Source organism: Orbicella franksi, chromosome 2, assembly GCF_964199315.1.
Source record: "Orbicella franksi chromosome 2, jaOrbFran1.1, whole genome shotgun sequence".
NCBI lineage: Eukaryota > Metazoa > Cnidaria > Anthozoa > Scleractinia > Merulinidae > Orbicella > Orbicella franksi.
The window spans coordinates 13,876,337-13,899,483 of record NC_138146.1 but is presented as its reverse complement, the minus strand read 5'-3'; the positions used below and the strand labels follow the sequence as shown (position 1 = coordinate 13,899,483).

The window sequence follows — 23,147 nt, the reverse complement described above, 5'->3', positions numbered from 1 at the left end:
TGCCAAGTTTGGTGGTTAACCGATGGTAATTGATGAGGTTATAAAGAATTTAATGTACCAGCCTCGTTTTAATGTTGGCTCACATACGTCCGATTTTCAACCCTCCTTAAAACCCGTCCTAGCAAGTTGCAGAGTTGCTACTAAAACTTTTCATGTTTACTAGACCTTAATGAACACTGGTGGCTTGCTTTCAGCACGAAATTCCCACGGGACTTAATTTTACGACATTTGCTCCCAGACTAATAGGGGTAGGACAATTTCTATCCTAACACGTAAGGCTCCGTAAGGCTGGAACCCCTGGGAGTACACAATCGTGTTGAGTAGGAAGAGATTAAATTAAGAAAAGAAAAGAATGAATAGTTTACCGTTGCCCCTGTTGTTATCTTTTACTCGACCACCGCTACCTACATGCCCTGCGTAACACTGTAACGTTAAACTCGTACCTAGGTCTTTTCGCGCTGTGCAATTATTTTTGGTTTACATGTAATACAGTGGGCTACCCTCGGGGAAATGGGTGGTGACCGCTTAATGAGGCTAGCCGCTTAAATAGAGGTTGGTGTACCTTGAATATTTAATTTTTCACTATCGGGTTACAAATTTCTTGGGGAACATGGAGTCAATTCAAGACAATCGTGATAGACATGTGTTTGAATTATCACTCGTCATGCACCTTCAGTTTCAGACTCTTATCTGCCATCGCCCTTTCCAAAACAAAGTTTTTAAATTTTGGGTGGCCGCTTAATAGGGGTAAAGACAATAATGAAACCCTTATGGGAACGACCAAATGGTGGCCGGGGAGGTAACCGGTCAATAGGTGTTTTATTTACAATATTTTACTGACAATAATTTTGAACTGTATTGACAACAGCCCTCTATCTTCTGTTACAAGCATACCAATGCCTCGCCACTAAGCAAACAAAATACGCCAAATAAAATGGCATGGCTAGGGCTATTTACTCACGTAATTACTAATTAAATTTAGTCTGTTTTTCTCACGAATTAGACATGTTGTGATTTCCTATTTTTATTTTAGCTAGTTCTTGCTTCATTAATCTATAATTTGTTTATGGCAATTTTTTTAAAATTCTAGTGAGTACAGGCACTAGCTTTATCAGCTGTTGTCTGAAACATCAGAACGTACAACAAACGTGATTTGGACCGAGGCCACGTACACCATAGAATACGATTATATAAATATACACTGACATATTATTATATATATGAACAAACAGATGAACAATGATTAAATTGTTTCACTTATCCTGAGAGTGCTCTATACAAAATATATTAAAATGTGCAGCGTATGCCGTGACAGTATTGCGTGACTAACAAAAAACGGCTGTAAGATTGTGCTGTGCCGACACGCTTATCAGCAGTGGTCAGCAATCGATCAAACGTAATATTTTGGCGCAGTGCAAAGCAAGCAACGATCTACAAATGACTCAGCCGTTTTTTGATTTAGATGCAGTGATGTTCATAAGCGCAGAAAGATGGTCACAGATTCATGGTATTCGATCAATAATAGGTTGACAGTGGGCGATGTACATCGGACGTTAACCTTGTGTAAACAAAAGCAAACTTCTGCTCAGTATGTGCGACGAATGGTGAGAGATCGACTAGAAACACGTCAAATCGGCTCTGGACCCGCCTTTTACAACAAATAAGGTTAGAACATTTCGAAATTATCAGCTCTGTGTCTATTTCCGCTTATTATAGGTCAAGTCATGTGGCGCATGCTAAAATATATGTCTTACCCGTAAATTGAAATTTGACGACGAATGGTCAAATATTTGCATTTTTGACGTACTTTGAAAAGCTCTCGCGTCGCTCACAATCATTTGCCCAGAGAAATTTTTACAGGAATCTGTAGACCATCCTTCTGCGATTCAACCACCAGAAGCTTAATCCATTTGAAGGTTTCGCACATGGTGAAAATTAATTATATTCACGAAGTACCTTTAAGTGAATGAAATACATGTCTTCGAAATTTAATTATTTAGGGAGTTTAAGGAAATCGCTACGGCTGGCGCTGATACGGCTGCCGAAAGTAAATTTCCCCCAAAATGAGACACTGCGCATGTGCGTCGCTTGCATCCAGCCGTAGCGGGCCCCGCCGTAGCATCTGACTACGCGAATCGGGATGTTTTGCCGTAGTGGCTACTACGTCAGGGTTATTTCGCTTCTCTGGCCCTTTTCAACGGAGCTCTCGGCATTTTAAGAATTCCATCGGATACTATATCCTTTAAAGTCAATTTAAGTCAAAGATTGTGTCAAGGTTGCCTCTCATAGGCTTGTAAATCAGTATCTTGAATTTACGATAAGTTTTGGCAAAGGTGTTGGAATGGCGAAGTGAGTCAAGTGAAATATTCGTGTTGAGCACGAGGTTGTTTTTCTTCGGTTATGTTTGCTTTGAGGGTTTAGTCAAGATGTTTTATATCCGGATAACTATAGGGTGCTATTTTGCTTCTTTGAGTATTGATATTTGTGCTCTTCACTTAATATTCTTTGAGATATTTGTCTCTGAAATTGTATATTTCATCCATCAAATTGTAATTATGGTACAAAGTGTATGGCATTCGCTTTCGCTCAGAAATAATCTGCATGTTCGTCCTAGGAAGGCGAATAACGGCCGTTGTCCTTTGAGCGAAGCCATGTGGCTGTGAGAAACTAAATAAAAGAGATTTTAAACCCCTCAGCCGATGTTTCTTTCATCTTTGTATTTCGCTTTGCTTGCTAAACGTAAAATTTGGCAAACCACCGAGACGTACTCTCCCCAGACCTTTTCAGTCACGGCAGCCGTAGTAGCACCAGCCGCAGTGATTTGCTTAAAGACAACACAACATTCCCAAAAATTAATTCAGTACACATTTAAACATTGCACAAAAATATTTGAGTGTTTTAAAGACGAAAGAATGATGTGGTTTTGCATGCGGCGAGGCTCTCAAACTTGCTTAATAAAATGGTGCGTCAAATGACGATTTTAACGGAATTTGGTACTTTGCATATTTCTTTAAAATAAAAGGATATTTTGCCAAAAAAAACTATGCAGTAGTTTTTGTCATGCCTTAGCCTATCTACCATAAGAATATGAGCGAAATCGAATTTTCGACCCTTGCCGCGAAATTAAGAATTTGTCTGATTTTTACAGGCAGGCACTCTTAAATGTTTTTCACTGACTTGGCGGCTTATATTTGAGAACAGAAAATAATTTCCATATTTAATAAAGAAAAGGTTAGAACTCGGTCTGTATGTTCACTCTTTTCCAGTCTTCATAATTCAAGAACTACCGATCCTAATCACTGTAAGCAAGTGTAACAAAAGCGTCTACGAGCCAAGCAGTGTAAAAAAAGAAAACTATTTCAGTTAAAATAATCAGACCTAAACAAATTCGCGTTTCCTTCGATAATGATATTGCCACGCACGCAAACACTGAAATCAATGACAACAAAAAGCTGATTCTTACAATTTGTTTCGTTTAGAAATTTAAATGCAGTGATTCCATGAAGAAAACAATATATATGGTATTAAGGTTTTAGGGTTAGAGTAAAATCCTTGAAAAGTCCCGATAATTAGCTTTTTAAATGTACAGGTTATGAAATAAGTTGCCGAAAAGCCCTGCGGGCACGCTCAAGTTAATTTCCGTTAAAAACTGGCTTCCCAATTCAGACTGATATGTTCCTCTGGGAAATATTTCCCGTATATCACGGAAAGTTTTATTTCAGCGTCACAGTGGCTTTGAAAACATTGCCCAAATCTAACCGTATTTGAGGTGTTTGTCCGTGGTATGAACCGTTACTGAAATGCGTGCAGATTTCATCTAAGATTTCATGATCAACAGTTCGCGAGAGCAATTATCACAGATTTTCTGATCAGTCACGTCCACGTTTATCTACGAGTCGAATTACGATCAGATTTACGATTTGGTCGACCTAATTATGACAATATCTAGATTAGTCACGGTCGTTGTGATTTTTTTTTTTAAGTTTCAGTTTTTTTATTCCTCTGCAAATTTGCCTGTATTCTGTAAATAAAGCCGATATCCCATTCTAAAAAACTGAGAAACGAAAACAAAAAACTTTAGACACCTGCCGCATGCATCGAACGCATGACACCACACACCCATTTACCTTTAAAACGCAAATGGGGGTTTGCATGCACATTAAATGCTCACCTCTATGATGTACCTCACCCTTTTTCTACTATCTTTTGGGAACTTTTTCTGCTTGCTTTGTTTTGGCTTAAATTCAATTTTCTGTTTTAAATCGGACTAACAGCAGCGTGTAACTAGGTAAAGAGTATTTTTCAGTTTCAATTAATGTTAGCTAATTAATCTAGGCGCTAAAACGCAAGCGCGATTAGCAGCAGTCTGGTCACCGCCTGTACCAGCTACTGTTCGTGTCCAGTCCTCTGCGCACTCTACCATTCGGTCAAGTTCGACTTATTTATTTTCAATTGAGCGCGTTGATCAGCCCTTTCCGTTCAAAAGAATAATAGTGGAAAATACAAATAAACAACGTAATTAACGGCACATCATGATGGCTATTAAATCTCTTATACTGTCCACATGTAACAATGTTGCGACATAACGTTGTTCACGAGAAACTATGATCTAGTCTCTTGCTTCAGTTTATTGAAATAGTATTTTAGATGCCATCAGCAATTTGAGTTTTCTACTGCAGATTTTTTGAGTCAAATTTTATTTTCTGACGATGTTTTTCTCTGTATCACCAAGTGATTTGTCAAGAGATAAGTGAGACACTTTTAGATTTCCTGGCCATTTCTTTCAGTCTCCCTTTGCTTAATTAAATCGAAGAGATTTTCAATTACGGTTCACTCCTGTCTTTTGTGATGAGCGTATTCAGCGGCCGGATGGCTCACCGTGCCACTGTACATCAAATGCGAACCCTTTAGCTATGACGTCACGGGCGCTTTGAAAAGGACCTTTATTTTGCGCCCGTTTCTTTCACTGCGTTTTGTGAAATTCCGACATTTTGAAAATAAAGCAGCGGAGGTTGAACGCCAGAAGGAAAAACACATTCACACTATCCGAGCAAGCACTTAATTGCGAAAAGGAAATTTGTCATTTTCAGTCCGTGAAAGATACCAAATGAGTTTCAGCTGATCTCGTGGAAACACAAGGCTCAAGTTTGTTTTTTACGGGCGGTCTCGATTTCGAGAACGCCGATCGTAAAAAACATAAATATATCTGGCAAACAGAAATTTTAGATTCGCAACGGATGGAAAGATGTCCGCGGTATTCCTTGCTGTCATGTTTGTGTGTGCCAAGCCAATTTTTGGTGCTGATGAAGATATAAAATCACTGGTAATGGAAGGACATTTCAAGATAAAATGCGAGGAGATGGTGGGTGTTATGTTCAAAGTGTGATCTTAAATTTACTATAAACAAACTGTTAATAACTAAGTCTGCATCAATTTATTTTTTAGCGTTGCTCAGTCATTTTTTCTCTTTGATCTGAAATTCTGACAATGTTATAATTTGAATTTTTATCTTTACATGTGCTGTTTCGCTTCGCGAAGTATGGTCAACCATCACCGTCGAATGTAAGTACTTAGAAGTAATCAACTCGTTTACAGGGCCGGAGTGGTTAATTTTCATGCCTTACAATTGATCACGAAGCTGCTAGATCGGCAGACGGTGAAAATGACACTCGCCGCCGAATATTTAAATGGTTCATTTTATTCTAGTGTTTTTACCGCATGATTTGATTGTTCACAAAACATAACCTAATCATTCTGAAAAGGAAGGGTGTATTTACAAAGAAAGAACACTTAATCTCGTTCTAAAATTATGTTCATCCATTTCTTTTGTTTCTGCGTAGCCTGAGCGAGGGCACTTTGGTGAAATGTTGTTTTGGTTGGAGTGAGTTCATAGTTCCGCAGTTTTTCTCTTTTAAATGATAGCGTGTTGCAGTCTTAACGCTTCCATCAGAGAGGTATTTCTGTTCTCGCTGGACCAGAGATAATCATTATTTAATTGGTTAGAAACTATTGCTTTCAAAAGAAATATGAACTTTATTTTGCAGTTAAAATGGTAATGGTTTTAATTTTGTTTTGCTTTTCTACCATAATGAAGGTAGAGTCTTGCCATCGCCGATCTCAACACATTGTAAATTTTCAGCTGAATTCCTGTTCTTGCAATGGTGAATAACAATGAATAATGACTGAGAACCAAATGACCCGAAGTTTCCGAATCTTTTTAATTTCCTGTCATTTCAACTTTGCGAATCTTTCTGACATGTCTCCTAAACAGAGAGTTCATTTGCCGATTTTTTTTGTATTAGAGCGATGTGTCAGTAATTAAAAGAAACGAATTTGAAAAGTACAAGAAAACAGGAAATATACACTGGCACTGTAAAATGTCAACAACAATCTAAATCGTTACAACTTTGTTCTAAAATCAACATTTGTTTCACTGAAAAGCCTTTCCCTGATTTTATCCTTTCCCATCTCAGCAATTTTGATTTTTTTTGTTGTGTTTTTTTGTCAGTTAGTAACATAGCTAAAAACACGGCGAATTAGTTTAAATCCGCTACTCCAAAAAGAAATGGAAAACACCCTTTGATAATTAATGAAAAGTGGCTTGAAATCTTCCTGAAAACACTCAAATAACCTAATAGCATTTGCATGGTTTTTATGACAGAAAATTTTCTAACATAACCAGCATGATCCTGCTGATAATTTTCAGTGCGTAAGACTTTTATCTGACGGTAGAGTAATATATTTATCGATCTAGCCCCAAGCAATAGAAAGCCGGTGCCTTTGATTCAGACTGTCATTGCACGGCATGGGTTCAGCATACCTAACTTCTGTTCGAGAAAAGATATATTTCTCCTTATCGGATCGATGCTGAACAGCTCAGATACTAAGATTTTTTCACACCCGAAACGAGGCAGCTTCGGTTTCTTTTTTACTGGAGAACAGAATTGTGGTACCACACGATCGTTTGCGGCAGCGATAAAGCAACAGAGAAGGTTATTACAGTTAACGGTCTAACTGACCAAGCAACTGAGCAACGGAGATCACTCTTGTATTCTCTCTTTTTTATTGAATTTCCTAGCTAAAATGCTTCTGGCAATATGAAAATCTTATCTTCTTTTTTATTACAGCCGACTGAAACAATTGCTCCCCAATAAGCCGTTTAGGCTCCATACTTGTCGTAGAAAATTGGTAGTTGTGCCGTGTTGAGGTAGTCACAAATTTTCATCGCATTTCAGTTTCACATTTTGACCATTCAGTATGTTGTTGGCCAAGATATGGGTGATTTATAAGTTGTCCGTTTTTATATGGCGATAGACGCTATCATCAGTTTTCACTTGAACGCTTCGGTATTTTCGGTCAATTTTCCTGTTATCAGTGAAACTTGCTTCGGAGCAATCGTCGGAGGATTGTGGCCGGTGGTGTGGGCAATTTTATGTCGTTGATCAGCTCAACAAACGAAAACCCAGTTTTAAGCAATTGAGAAATTCAAGCGCCAATTTAAGCATGTTAAAAGCATGTAAAAGAGATATTCTTGTTTCATGTTTTTGCACGTTTCTGTCTTGACAAGGGAAAGTCCGCAAACATGTACTGTGTATTATATCCCCGTGATCGTTGAGTGAAACAACCACGAAGATAAAAACTATTTTTGCGAACGGTTTGATGGCATCTTTGTGATTTGGGGGTCATGAGAAACTATGAAAAAATTCCCTAGTAGTTCAATTACATGAGTGATGTGTATTTACTTGTAGGAATTGTCCCATGCCCCGCCTCCAGCAATATAAACCTTCCGCCTGTCTCGTGCTCATCCATGAGTCGGTAGACGCGAAATAATTCTTTTCCGTATCATTTCGGCAGGGATCGCCGGGGGGGAGAATCTTGGCTGAACGTCTGCCCAAAAAAAAAGGCTGCATTTGAGTCTCAGAAAATTTTTTAAATCGTCATTACTATGCCCCGTCTTTTCTCTTCAGTTTCAAGTCTTCATAGGAATACAAAATTCACACTATCAGAAAAGTTCGAAGAACCTTCACTAAAAAAAATTCTCTTTATTTACCAAAGTTAACAAGGATTTTTCTTACGTAGAGCGAACAAAAAAAAAAAATTGCTTAAGGGCGATATCATTTACTGATGTTATTTTACAGAGCACGGGCGTGCGTTTATCCAGTTTATATGCATGCAGGGTCTTGCTCTTGATTTAGATCGCACTGCAGGTTTACTGGCTATGTTTTTATATGAATGTCTCAGGAAACGGGGATCAATGGAAGTCTTCGCCATTACAAGTGCGACGACGAATGCAAAGAGGTAGGTCATTTGATAGAAGTTAGCCATCATTTTTGAATTTAATATCTAAAATGAAATTGAAGATTCCATTCCATGAAAGCTTGGGCAGCGTCCACACTAGCCATAGAAATTTGAAAACGCAGCTTTATTTCTCAGATGGCTTGGCTTACCGTCCGCACAAATCTGTCGCGAAAACGTAGCTTTTCGAAAACGCTCTTCAAACCGGAGGAATTTGAAAATGCTGGCTTTTCGTTTTGGCGTGGGCGGAAAACATTTGGAAAACGGCTTCACGATAATCGTGTGATTTCCCTGACCGAGTTTTCCTCAAAAACAAATCCGAAATAACCGGTGATCAAATTGTTGCGTTTTCAAATTTCTCCGCGTAGTGTGGTCGCGGTCTTAATGGTTCGTCAGATTTACTCCCTCACAGTATAGGAGCAGTGCCATGGGTGTTTCACTTAATTTTTGTTCGAAAACACGGTGGTAGCATTATAACTGTTTAATACACAAAATGCACCTAGAGCACTAAAATATGAAGATACTCAGCAAATTGTGCAATATAAGGAGTGCAAATTGTAAGTAGTTTTTGGTGGTTGTTCTAAGACACGACGGCAGACTTGTCTAAATAAGTCTGTCCGACTTTTTCAATATGACTCAATACCTCGTGAGTGTGCAACACTTGGCAACAGCATTGTACTTGCGTTGTACTTGTACAGTAAACAAAATTAGCCATTTCGATGCCATTCTTATGATAGTGCCCCTTTTTGTAGTCAGATCTTCATGAGACATCAGTATGGGGATGTTTTACTTGCGGACGAGAATTTCTCGATTTGACTACATGTACATTTCAGAAATCTGTTGTTAGTCCGATGGCGAAAAATAATTTTTAGGAGTTCCCGTGTTTCCTCCTCTTTAGAAGAAACAACTCTTCTCAGTTTTTAATGAGCCTTAACCATTCTCTCCTTCTTGCAGTGTGTGAAACCATTAGAGTTTGAGGAAAAAGGAGTGAAAACATTCGCTGACTGCATAGGAGAGTGCAATAAAGTATGTCATCATTTGGTTGTGAAGTAAAGCACATTTTGTAAGAGGTATTGTCTGCAAGGGAGTCACTTGTAAACAAGTCTTGAACCTCGAGACTTTTCTTTTCCTTAACATGACGTTACTGGTGAATCAGGGGGAATTAAAAATTAGGGGAGGGGAGGGAGCTGAAGTGAAAATGGTTCTCTTTGTTCGAGGCGAATGGAATAGGGTGGGGTTGAGTTGGGAGCGGGACGGAGGTGGGTATTTTGTTGCTTAAATGAGAGAAGCGAAATTTCGCCCCCTCGGGCCTCACATTTTTGAGCCCTTCTCCATAGGGACCGTATTTAATATATCTTGAATTATTGGAAATTTGAACAGAACTTTACTGGTTGGCAGACGATCACGCGAAAGTAAATAAGATGAAAGACAAATCTATACATGGAACTCAAAACTTGCTCTCGTCAAATTGAAAACTCGGGCATAACACGAAATAGTTGCTGTTATATTACAAACTAGGTATACGGTATCCCTTGTCCTGATTATATATTTTAAGGTAGAGAGAAGTCTTTAACCAGGGTTTAACAAAGAAATATCTCCTTCAACGTCTAGAAAAATATTTCTCGTCAAATACTTATTATGTTGCCTACAAAATTTATTTCAGACCGACCATGGAGACCCATGTAAGCAGGGATGTGACTTCCTTCACCACATTGTAAACTCGGGTAGGGAAGGTATCTTTATCTTGATAAACCTATATTAGCATATAGACCTGGGCAACAAAATTAATGTTTACGTTGTAAATCTAAGAGAGGAGGACATCTTGAGGTGCCAAACAACATATATTAGGGCTACTTGCAATCATTCACTATATCGCAGTTTATAAAAAACTGGATCATTGGATAATGCAATTCGAGAGTTTTCAATGGCTTAGCCATCGTGGGGTGTGAGCCATCATACCGTGCTCTACAATATTGTAAGTGTGCGCGTAGTTTTTCGGGGCGTTTGTAGTTTAATTTTAGTGCAGTTTTCTATGTTTTTGGGGAGTTAATAATAAAACAATTATTCCACTCACACTTGTTGGATGTGAGGTGATTACTGAGTCAACTCATCGCTACGCTTCTCATTGGCTATCTACCATCTAATCTCCAACGAGCGTTCGTGGAATAATTGTTAAATATACTAATCGTATGACGGAGTATGGCATTTCAGCTTGTTTCAAAACGACCGGAAACCCTCGACTGGTTGTTGAAAAAAGGATAAGTTTTTATACCGACTTAAGTTGACCAAAACGCTGAAAAACGCATATACCGCAAGTTTGGAGATCCCGAAATAACGCTATTCAATAGTAAATTAAAATTACAAACATATCCCGTGAAAAGTTATGCAATGCCGCAACGCCGCAAACCCTAATGTCCCTCTCGTTGCAATGTATACTTTCTTATTACAGGTGGCGAACCGGATGGTATTTGGTACGACACGAGGAACATAGCTGTTAAAGGTCCCTACCTCTTCTGTCGGACGTATTCTGAATTGGTGATTAACGTTGAGATTCAACTTCTTGGTGAAAGCTCTCATGTTGAGCCTGTGTGGTTCATTTTTTACCATAGATTCAACAAAATGAAACCATGGGGAACCTTGTTAGTAAGTATCTATTTCTTTTTTTAGATGGTAAAAATAATCCACCTGAACGAACTTAAGAAAATGCAACCAATTGGAGCGGCGAAACTAATTCGCGTTTGCGTTGGTTTTGCATTACTTCGCTTTGTGATTCAGTGATTTTTAAAACTCGCGACTCTTTCTCAACCGATCACGGGTCAAAACTAGTCGTGACTCACTCGCATCGGTTAAAATACTCGCGACTCTTTCTCAACCAATCATGGGTCAAAACTAGTCGGCGTGACTCACTCGCATACGTTTTCCCACGTCAGCTACTCTTGTATTGCTTCGAATTTTTGCACTGTTTCCCAACTTTGCCAGTAAGCAGTATAAATTCTCTCCTTCATGCAATCATACTCTTTTCCTCTCCATCTTAGGTCTGTGTAAACAACGAGTAACTTGTCTGTTTTCAAACTGATACTCTACTTTTATTACAATATGAAATCGTTGAAATCTGCTTTTTTTTTCCCTTCGATTGGCAGGGGAATGAATTACCGTTACACGTAACCCTTGACAAAGGCCAGTCCATGCAAGTGGCTGTTGCTGTAGTAACATCCAACGGACTGCATCTTTCAAAGAGCTCAAACGTGTCCCGCCATGAAGGAGAATGGATGACCACGTTAAATGGTGAGTTGTTCTGGTGCCTTGTTCTAGATTTAAGACTTAAAATATATACTATAGGGAAGAAGCAACATTGTATGGTAAACTAACAACACAAAACCAATGCAACCGCTTCTCCTGCATAACATTCGACCCAATTTATTTCAACAACCACAGATCATCTTTCTTGATTCGGAAGTTGGTTCCAGTTGGCCACCGTTGTCACGTGAACTCTCAACGAACATGGATTATTTGTCTCTGTCTAAACTCTTGATCATGAATGCTGCTGAAGCTGAATCTAAAACAGATTCAATTTCCAACCGTAAGTTCTAAGCAAAACTCAAGAAAGGCTGCCTTTTCAAACAAATTTTAATTAACTTCGGTCCTCCTTCTTCTAGTATTCTAGGCTATGCGTAATAAACTATTAAGGAAAACCGTTGGAAAAAGTTTGCAAAAACCCCGTTGATTTGGGATACGGTCTTTGCTTCTGGACCCATGACAATTTTTCTGGTTACTCCGATCTCTTGCTTCTACAATTCTTTTCGCATATCGATCATTTGGTTGCATTTTAGATGAAGATCTTTTGGACCCTCCCAAAGATATCCACGTTATAGTTTTAAGCCCAACCCAAGGACAACTGACTTGGAGTATAGCCTCAAGTAGTAAGTATCGTCTGTTAATTTTTGTGCTGGCTTTTTCTATTGAATATTTTTGTCATTTATTTTGCGTGCAACAGCTAACGAAGATGTAAATAAAATAGCAGCCAGGATGAGACATAATTAAAAATTTCAATAAAAACGTTCGCTGGCTGAAAAATTTCAAAAAGAACATGAGCTTTCGGCTGTCGATCTATAGCCTTCGACGGATAAAAATGGAATGGAAAAGGATAACATATATGCAAAAAAGGCGAGATAAAAATAATAAGAAGAACAAAAGCAAAGTAAAAATGTGTAAATTAAGTGACTATTGTTTAAAAAGAATACTATACTGGTTTGGAATCGGCTTAGAATTATTGTCAGCATGCTTGGTAGCAGAGGTGTGCCAAGCCTCCAAAGTTTTTCTAATGCGAAAAGAGCCTTTGTCGATGACACTAGAGTTATCAAAATCTATGCGATGGTCGAATGACGTAAATGTTGCATTGGGGAAATATTCTAAACATCCATGCTTGGAAAAGTGTGTGGCCATAGAAAGCTTGGTGGAGGATGGTGATTTCACTTGAACTCTTTTTCATTTCATTAGCTGCTAATGTGTAAATCTTTTCTCACACATTTCTCAAACGTGAAAAGAAAGTTTTTCTCACTGAACTATAGTCTCGTTTGCACTTATCAGTGTTGGTCATCCTGCGTCACGCAACGCTCTCTAAAGATTTGTGTGACGAACCAACGGCTACGATAAAAATCACTGACCCATGTTTGAACATTTTGTAGGTAAAACGTGTGACTATGATATTTACTGGCGAGCCGTTGAAGCACACCATTCGTCCTCTGAACAATTTAGTGTCGATCGAAATAAGGTATATACGTACTGATTACTCTAGACTAGCGTGTGATGTGAGCCAGTATCATCATGATTTGCACCCCTCCCCCCTCCACACAAACACAGACACACACCGCTGATTCCTGCCCAATCAATGCATTCTTTCTTTACCTTATTCTATAAGGAGGACAACGTGTTCAAAACTGCTTAAAACCTAGTTGGACTGAGTCCGTAAATTGAACACCTCGTTTTAACAATTGTGGGAGATGAAGTAAAAAAACCCAAGGTACAAACCTTACGAGGAGATTCTAATTATTAGCATAAGATCCGTGATATCGACATCTTTAGGTAAAGAAGGCTTTTCAGTCTTGTCTAATATCATGGCAAAGGTTTTAAAATTTATAATAATCATCGCTTGGTGTGACTAAATGACTGCTAATTTGTTAAAACAATGGATCCCTCTCTTATTCTCGCTTTTATCTATCAGCAACACGCAAGCACTACACTCTCCTACCTACTAGAAGATCTGGTGCCAGGAGATGATTACACATTGGATGTGAGTGAGATTTACTCAGTATGACGACTAGTACTCGCTTGATGTAACAAGAGATTTTTTTAACGTATCAAGAGATGATAAATGAGAGATTTGATACCTGTGACTCGTAGGGATCTTTTAAATCTATTTTTACACCGCGGTACCTAAGTACTGTACTTAAGTAGTTGTACAGTATAGTGTGATTAGCGTGTGATTAGGGAAGAATAGGATTTCTAGTAATTTTCTTAGCGCACTAAGCTGTTGAGGTTGTAAATTCTACACAATATTACATGCACTTAACTACATAGAACTAAACTGTGCCTCAGTAGCATAGCACTACTACGCAGCACTATATTACATAGAACTAAACTGAGGACCAAACTGTTGAGTTTGTAACTCATACACAATAACGTAACACACAGACCACGTATAAAGAGTCTATTACAAGACATAATTCAGGTTTGTGCTGTGAACTTAATTAGTTTAAACAGAAATCAGATGTGAGTCTTATCTCCATTGACTATTGTCACTTTTAGGTTTATTCTGTAGCTGGAGGCAAGGAGAATGGAAGCACTGTGTATTTTGCGACGCCTCTCTTAGGTAAATATTATTGTTAGAGCTTTTTTCTCCTCAAAATAATGCGTTTGACATTTCGGGCGCAAAAAGCGATAAAAAAGCTTGAAAAGTTGCTGTGTCGAATGCTTATATTTTACGTTGTTATACGGTGTAACAAAAAGCTTGAAAAGTTGCCAAAGCTGGAAATTCCGGAGCGGTCTGTACTCGGAGTCTGGATAGGAAAATCCGGACCGCTGGAGCGCACGCGAATAGCCAATCAGATTCAAGTATTTAGGATTCCGGATCGCTGAGAAGCTGGAATATTCTGTCTATTCCACTACAAAATAACGAACACCTTTATGCCTCCAAAGCCTCCTTATCACGGATAGATTTCTTCCAAGTTGTCCCTGAAAAACCAAAATTCCTGTGAACTATACTAACACTGTCAGTACTACGAACATCTCTAATACATGCATACAGTTATTTTTGTCTATCAGTGAGATTTGTCTGTATCAGTAAGTTCAGTAGTATTCACAAAAACTGAGTTACCAGTGGTTGTACACGATAGTATGAAATGAGTCATGTGCTTATGGGTGGGGTAGGGGGATTTGGACAATTTGCCTGGAGATCATGGTGAGGCTAGAGGGCATCAAACGGAAGGGTTTTAAAGAAGTTGTTTCACCATGGATACGCTCAATAAGTACAATCTTACACGAATTAAGTCAACCACTGATTTGTGATTTCCTTTCAGACTGCTTCAACGAAACTGGCTTTTTCATCTGCGGTGAGTTTCCCAACTCATTGACACCACCAGAATAAAATTAAGAATTTATTCTAAGTTCACGTTTTAACCAAATTAAATCAGTAAGCGTACAGTGCATGATGGTTCATGTTCCCTTGATCATAACTGGGCTTACTACTATGAAGGCCCCCCCCCCCGTGGGGACTCTCATATAAAAAGGACGAGGTGCTCCTCGGAAATTTTGATAAGAACTCCTAACAAATATCACAATCCTGTTTTTTAAGCCTGGATTGAAATTTCTTTTACCCTCCAGGTATCAATTCTAAAACAACACATTATCTCCTGTCATTTTCTTTGGGTTCAACACTCTAAACGGTACCGCTAAAGCTCCTGCTGTGGACCACCCCAAGAGGCACCGAAACCACTCTTTTCTCCAATAAAAGGTACGACGAGCACCCCCCCCCCGTCCTTTTCAGTTATATGGGAGTCCCTCCCCTCCCCCCCGCCGGGATGAAGCACTCTTGTAAACTTGACACCTTTTCTATGTATTTTCAGAGCTCGGGCCACCGGAAAACCTAACTCTGCTGAACGTCACGCACCAGTCACACAATACCTCAACAGCCATGGTCACGTGGTTGCCGCCCCACAATTTAACGGATATAGATGCTGTTCAAGAATACAGCCTCGCGTGGACAAAGATGCCTATAATGAGCAAACAAATGTCTGAACCTCATTCAGACTCTGCAACGTTACCACCAGTAAGTTTTATAAGAGTTTCCTTTCCGCTTTGTTAAACGATTTGATTTTGCTAGCATGTCCTAGCCTTCCTTTACCGAGATAGACTGAAAAAATTCCAAAGAGGAAATGATATTAAAACCAAAACGAACAAAACTTATGTTTCTAGTAACTCTCAAGCGCTCCGTCTCTCAAGATATAATAAAGAAATATTATTGCGAGAGCATTTGTTTACTCTTTAAATCATAACTCATCATTTCTGGTCGTCAACGTTTCATTACGGCACTGGCTCCTTATAAACTCGGAGCTGAGTAATGCTAATATCGTTATTTGTTTCAGGAAAACACCACCTTTCAGCTAGTTGGTCTTCACAATGGATTCACCTACGTTTTGAAGGTAGATGCAAATCATCTAATTCTAAAATCGGCTAAATTTTGTTCTATTTTTTCTTGCAAAGGAAAAAGGTCGGTTTTGTTTGCCTCTATCTCTCAGTGGTTTCCTCCTCGTCCTCTTTCAGGCCACGCGTAGACCGAGTAGTTCGTGTTTTATCTACCAGTTCTACTTCCGTTATAATCTAGCATAGTAGGCCTGCAATGAATGCACACGACTGTATTGTTGTCCTGTCCCGTCTCCCTTTCACAGTTTGGTTTGACTGTTTTTGCTCTTCTCAGGTAGCTGCAGTGTCACCCAAAAAAAGGAAAGGAAAGGAAGCCAAACTCTATTTTAACACGACAGGTAAATTTCAATTCATTAAAAGAACGTCCACAAACGTGCTCAATTCTCATCCCACCTGTCCAAAGAACGATGGGCATCGCTTTCCATAAAAGAATAATGGCAACTAAAAGTACGATAAGATAACCTGAGAATTTTTTTGAGACTGAAACAGATTGTCCCAAATAGTACAAGAGTGAGAAATGTATGGATGCCAGGAAGGAGAATTCATATTTTGACATTGATCCTTACGGGATGAGTCGTTCTTGAAGGTTAGCTCAATGTTGTGTTTTCTCGTCCCTAGACCCTCTTAAGGAAGGTACGAAATACGCCCAAGGAGGACCCAGCCCAGAGAGCAAACATACCTCGTATCTGCTAGTGACGGGTCTTGTGGTGGTGGCTGTTCTTGCCTGTTTTTTCGGTGCCACTTACTTGTACATCAAGCGGAAGTACGGGAGCATGTCATCAGCTGTGCAACAGATGCAGGTTCAGTACAGTAATGGACGGCGAGCTGTGTAAGTCAAGCCGCTACGCTCAAAAAATGATTTATCAACGCTGTACGACCTTGAGAGTATAATGATATTCTTTCGAACTTGGTCTGAGGAAAGAGATATCTTAGGAGCGCATTTCTAAGGGCATGACACTTATTAAATAATGGAAAGTGATATGAAAGTGATGGGAATGAAAAGTGATGACGTCAAGAGCTATCTGGAAGTTATAGTGAAGTCATTTTATATCAGCAGAGCTTTCGACAAATGGTATAATTCGACGTTTATCTCTGAACTATAAGTATAGCTAATCCTATGAGTGCAAGTGCAATTGAGGACTTACACTACGAATGATATTTGAAAATTCTCTCAAAATTGCAGGAGCCTCGCTTTAGGCGAGTACGATTTGAAAGATTTATCAAGTATCACGTGTAGTGAAACTCCGTCAATTGCATGCTCGAGCTTTCATACGATTACTCATTTATTATATGAAATTTATTTATTATAAACGTGCGCGTTAATTGAATCGTAAGTAAAAAATTAACAACAATATGGCCTGCTTGCAGCTATTCACAAAGAAGTAATTTTCTCAGTCACATAATAAATCGATAAATAGGTAAGGAAGGTCTTAATTATTGTCGCACATATTTCAGGCTATTGTTGAATGGAGACACATATTACAATGATCTACCCGGCATTGAGCCGGATGAATGGGAAGTGGAGTACAGTGGGGTGGCCTTCGGACAACAAATTGGCGAAGGCGCTTTTGGAACGGTTTCCAAGGCAACCGTGGTTGGTTTAATGGGTTTTCCAGCGCTAAAGGAAGTTGTTGTAGCAGTCAAGAAACTGAAAGGTAAAGGAGCTGAATCTTACCTTGATAATTGTTTCAATTTGTTTTCACAGTAATGTGACGCTGGCCCTTCCTTTGATAATGTGATTCTTTATGAGGAGTCTGTATGACTTCTCCAAGAAACGTTTTCTCGCTAAATTTGTACTTTCTATCAGCAAACGCCAACCTAGAAGACCGACGCAACTTCCTCTCAGAGATAACACTGATGAAGAGCATCGGTAAACATCTAAATATCGTCAGCATGCTGGGCTGTGTGACAACTGGCGGTCCGCTCTGTCTTATCACTGAGTACTGTCCACATGGAGACCTCAGAAATTATCTCAGACTTATTAGAGATAAGGTGAGTAATAATAGCGTTACCGCGCGAAGCTCACCTTGAAGCAACGATTATGATTGATTGAAGCAACGATTATGATTGATTGATTGATTGATTGATTGATTGTACCATCGTTAATCGGGTTGTAACACACACATGAACAAGCACCACCGAACGTCGCACAAACAGCCGTGAAGTTAGTTTAAACTTATCCTACAAGCAACTAACCACGCTGTAGTAGTAGGTGCACAGTAGGCGCACAGTAGGCTTGTGAAACAGGGATGTTAATCTGAAATGGGACTTATTTCAGTTGTTTCAGGCAAAAAAAACCCCGCCTGTTAAGCGAATGTAGTGTAGTCCGCTGCAATCTCGATCGTGATTCATAGTAACTCCAGCAAATTGAGTTCAGACCGTACCTACAGTGCTGCACAATTTTGCAGCGGTAAACAACTTATCAAATTTTCTATTGCTCTTCTTTTTCAGAAAAAGAATCCGCACTTTATTCTTCCAAGTGATTTTGTGAGCCCGGTGAGAAGAAAGAAGGGATCGACTGGTAGTAAAGGATCCAAGAGCCCAAGTCCAGTGAAGAAACTCAAGGTGCACAATTCATAACAACACTGAAGCTGTATATTGTTAACCATGCACCTATCTCTTAGCTATAGCAATTATGTAAGCTGGGAAGTTAGGGACGTAGAATAGCAACCAAGATGGGACAAGTAAGTTAACTGTTATCAAGAGAGGATGACGTTGCCACGAAACCTGTTATTCCTCAAGCAAGCGTCCCAATGTGTCCCTTTTACTCGGAATTACGTTGAATATGTTCGGATCCAGTTCCCCTCGTCCTACTTGGATATTTCTCTGATTCCTGTAAGTGGTATAACCTTGGAATCTTTGAATGCAAACTCTAATGGCAGATCTTCACCAGACTGTTCTTGCCATTTGTTGGCATGATAATTACATTTCGGTACTTAGGTAGTTGTATTCCATCAAACATGACACAGTCCGGCCAATTGTAAAAAGCAAAAACGCGGCTGTATCCTTCTCATCTCAATTTTAATTGTTGAACTTTTATTCGTCGACAGCAAGCTTTCTCTGCGAGCTGTCTACAAGTTCAAAACAGTGACGACGAGAATGTACCGGAAAATACTGAGGGAACATTCAGTAAGTAAATCCAAGAAGCAACTCTACTGCTATTGAAAATTTCACTACGTGAAATGGAAATGGAGTTTACATGCGCCGTTTAGCTGAGGTTGAAGGTGTGGGGGTCAAATCGAACACTTACATTGATATACTTCTGTTTCAGTTTCAAACTACTGTTTAAAACCCCGACAAGCTGAAAGTAGCAACAGTCTGTTGTCATCAGTCAGGTGGGGATGGAATTGTGTGTATATTTTCAGAAAACCTTGTGACAACAATAAATAGGTTTTAAATGACTTCGGGTGATCTTCAATCGAGTATCGTAAAACCAAAACCAAAGTAATCACTCTGGCCAATTACGCGGGACATAGACAATCCAGTGAACTAATCAAAACGCGAAGCAACTATGTGAAGCCGACGAAAGCGTGTGCAAACGAGTAACGATTGGTTTCGGTCATAACTATGGTTTTATTAGCCAATCACAAAACGTGGTAATGCAAATCAAACCAAAGGAAATGGGATTACTTTCGATAATCAAGTGAAAAGCGACCTAAAACTAGTATTATTTGGGTCACTAAGTCCTTTAAAATATACCAAAAGCAAGGTTCAACTCCTCGAAGTTTAATTACTTGGCACTAAAATGCAGACCTCAAATAACGGGTGATCTATAATTCAGAAAACAACATCAAAATAACTTGGGTCATAACTTAAAAAAGCGCGCCTGCTAGCCTGTATTGAACAGCGACGGGGTTGCAATCCTTACCAATTCGTTTTCTTTAATCACAGTTGCCTTTGCAATGAGGCTTGCAACTGCTCAGCCCACCAGGCGATATCCCCCGGAAGTGACTACGTGAACCGCCAGCGCAGCTGGAGCAACGGATCTAGTCATTCCTTGCAAACGCCTAAGTTGAAAAGTCAACAAAAAGTCGGCACTTCAGCTCCCCCAACGCCAGTGAATCTTTCGCCCTGTGTAACGCCAAATCTTTCAAGGAACGGGAGCAAGTTGAGCTCTATTCAGGGGGGTGACAGCAACCAAGAGAAGGGCGATGACATCTGCATCGTTGTGACAGATGCCGAACCAAGCAAAAGTCCCTGTCCCTGGGGTGGGTCTGATAAAGGAGCAAGCGGCGACATGTGGACGGCAAATTTTATCCCAATTACCGAACAAGAGCAAAACTCGCCAAAGAAAAGACCTTTGACTCCAGGCAAGTACCTGTCTAAAAAACCTGTTAAAATTGTTAAATTGCGTCGATAGATTGTCAGAAGCATTGGCTTCTTAGATTTGTTTACTTGACAAAGATCTTTGAATCAAGTGTTACTGCATACTCTCTCACTGGTGATAAAAATGATTAACGTGCTCCCTATTTAATGGAGTTTCTTTTGGTCGCAATGACTGTAATCCATATAGGTATCATTATAAATTAAAACTGCAGGAACCTGAAAATAGTAGTTCACTAAGACGGAAAAACACCAAAGAGGTAGTAATAAACCATAAAGGAAAATTTAGGCTAACCTTTCAAGATGCACAAATCATTTTAGGGAGGCTACGAGGGAGAGAGTTTACAGGAAACACAAAATCCTTAGTGACCCTCTTTATGTTAGAGGCCACGTACGGTTAATAAACCCTGAGTGAAAGTCTGTATTAATAGGTTGGTTCTATTTTCTAGGTCAAGTTAAAAGCGAGGAGCGATCATTGAATGACAGCAGGGAGACGAGCCTGGAACAGGATACTCGACAAGAACTTACACAGAAAGTCCTGCTGTCATTTGCACGACAGATTGCTGTTGGCATGGTAACCAAATTCCACCATTTTATCTACAAGTTCTAGTCCCTAAACGAGCGGAGCAAAGTAATGTAGGATGATTTTATGCTCTTACTACCAAGGACCACTACAAAACCCCACACTGCGTCACTCTTTTTCTCAACTGATCGTTTCACTGCAAGCGCAACTACCAAGCACAACTGCATGCCAATTCGGGGAGGACGATTACAAATCAGGGGTGTTACCTATTTTGCCTCTGCTTCAAAATGAGGCCAGGTGCATTCCAGATCAAGGCCACATTCTTGAATTTAACGTAGATAATAGAAAATGTACCATCGATCTGATAACTTAGCATGCAAATCATTAATATATTAAAGTCTAAAATTGAGGCTTTTCTTCTGGGTTCTGGGGCCCATTTCTCGAAGGTCCCAAAAAGTTTTCGCACCCGGAAAGTCATTGCAAAATCTCAAACCTTATGATTACAGAGCCGTTTTATTCACTTATTCTTAATATGAACAGAGGTTCCCTTCATACAAGAAGTTTCAGGCGTATGCACTTCTCCGGTTTTAGATACAGATGAACTAAAAATGGCTTTACGGGTCCGAAAAGTTTCCGGGGCTTCCGAGAAACGGGCCCCTGGTGATTTGCATGATTCAGTACAAAACGAAATGTTACTATCTAAGAATATGCTTTAAATAACTTTTTAACACTTCTTTTCTTTTAGGAATATCTGTCACAGAAAAAGTTCATTCATCGAGATCTCGCAGCTCGTAATATTCTCGTTTGCGATGACAATTTGGTGAAAATAACTGATTTTGGTTTGACCAGAGATGTGTACGAGAGTTGTGAATATCAAAAGGCACAGAGTGCAGGAAAACTGCCTATCAAGTGGATGGCCATAGAGTCACTCTTCGAGAATATATACACTACACAAAGCGACGTGTGAGTAGAGATGGCTTCTTGTTGTTTCTTTGTTTGTTAATCTACAGTTCAAACCCTCAATAAGTAAGAAACTTAGTAGAGATGGCTAGTGCTTCTTATAAAGTTTCTTTGTTTGTCCCTCTACAATTCAGTCAGCATGAAAGAAACTTAGTATACATGGCTTCTTATAAAGTTTCTTTGTTTGTACCTCTACAATTCAAACACTGAACATGAAAGAAGCTTTATTTGTCTCTATACTTTGAGGATGATATTATTTATGCTTTATTTCAGGTGGTCCTATGGGATTGTTCTGTGGGAGCTTATTACTCTTGGTATGTTGTTACTTCCAAATAATAATAATAATTCTCTCTTTGGCTCAGCAAGTATCATTACCTATATACGTTCCTTTTACAAACTAAGAACAAATAACAAAAACCTATATTCGTCATATAATGGATCAATTAGTCCTTGTTACGCGCTCCCTGAAAACCATTCTGGCTATGTTAGTTCCTCCTACTTTTAAAAATCCACAACATAAGAATAGCGAATACATTGTAGAACCAGCACCTGACAATACTGTAACACGATGTTTGTATTTATTACAGGTGGCTCTCCATATCCCGGCATATCTGGTCGGGAAATTCATAAGTTGCTTAAGAATGGATACAGAATGGAAAAACCAGAGACTTGTAGTCAGCAAATGTGAGTAGCAATAATTTCACGATGAAAAGATGACGCTGGAATAGTTGCACTATGAAAGGCAGCTAATGTTTCCTTTACTTATAGTACTTAACAATAAGTGAACTGCTATTAATTTTCTCTTTAGTTATCAGATGATGTTGTCGTGCTGGACAGCTAATCCAGAGGGCAGACCAAGCTTCACAGATTTGAGAAACGACTTGGAGAAATTATTGGAAGAACAAGAAGATGAGCTCTACATTAGCGTGAACTGCGCCGAATTTGATGATTACTGTGCCCTTGTTGATAACCCCAGCAGCTCTAGCGAAGATGACGAGCTTGCCATGCTAACGAATGACCAATAGTTTAATGAATACACGAACGAGGAAAAAACTGGGGTAAATCAGGAGATCTAGAATGCCGACGCATTTAATAATCTGATGTACGACGATGTACAAATAGCTCATAACATATAAAATACTCTAAATAATCGTTGGATATTGCTCCTCAGTAGCATTTTCTAACACTAACACGAACTGTAAAAGTAAATTTAATGATTTTCATCGATCCGTTCAGTTTTTTAGCTCATAGTTTGCTGCCCGTTTCCGGCGTTTTCTACAAAACGTTCTGCCTATTTTCGTTTCAAACTCTTAAAATCCTCGACACAACAAAAACGAAGATGCGGTGG

The 23,147-nt window shown here is 39.3% G+C and overlaps 1 protein-coding gene across 1 annotated transcript; it reads left to right on the top strand.

Annotated features, from left to right (window-relative positions):
- Positions 1-1,241: 1,241 nt before the first annotated feature.
- On the top strand, positions 1,242-23,108 carry LOC145478145 (uncharacterized). The gene is made up of 27 exons (XM_081456069.1): positions 1,242-5,362; positions 5,539-5,562; positions 8,242-8,298; positions 9,250-9,321; positions 9,959-10,019; positions 10,745-10,938; positions 11,436-11,580; positions 12,126-12,215; positions 12,981-13,066; positions 13,517-13,585; positions 14,101-14,164; positions 14,871-14,903; positions 15,417-15,619; positions 15,936-15,992; positions 16,268-16,331; positions 16,612-16,822; positions 17,449-17,648; positions 17,801-17,985; positions 18,445-18,558; positions 19,044-19,122; positions 19,265-19,328; positions 19,885-20,303; positions 20,766-20,890; positions 21,585-21,802; positions 22,073-22,113; positions 22,387-22,483; positions 22,608-23,108. Exons 1-27 carry the CDS (start codon positions 5,246-5,248, stop codon positions 22,822-22,824), a joined length of 3,306 nt encoding a protein of 1,101 aa, XP_081312195.1. The 5' UTR covers positions 1,242-5,245; the 3' UTR covers positions 22,825-23,108.
- Positions 23,109-23,147: the final 39 nt, after the last annotated feature.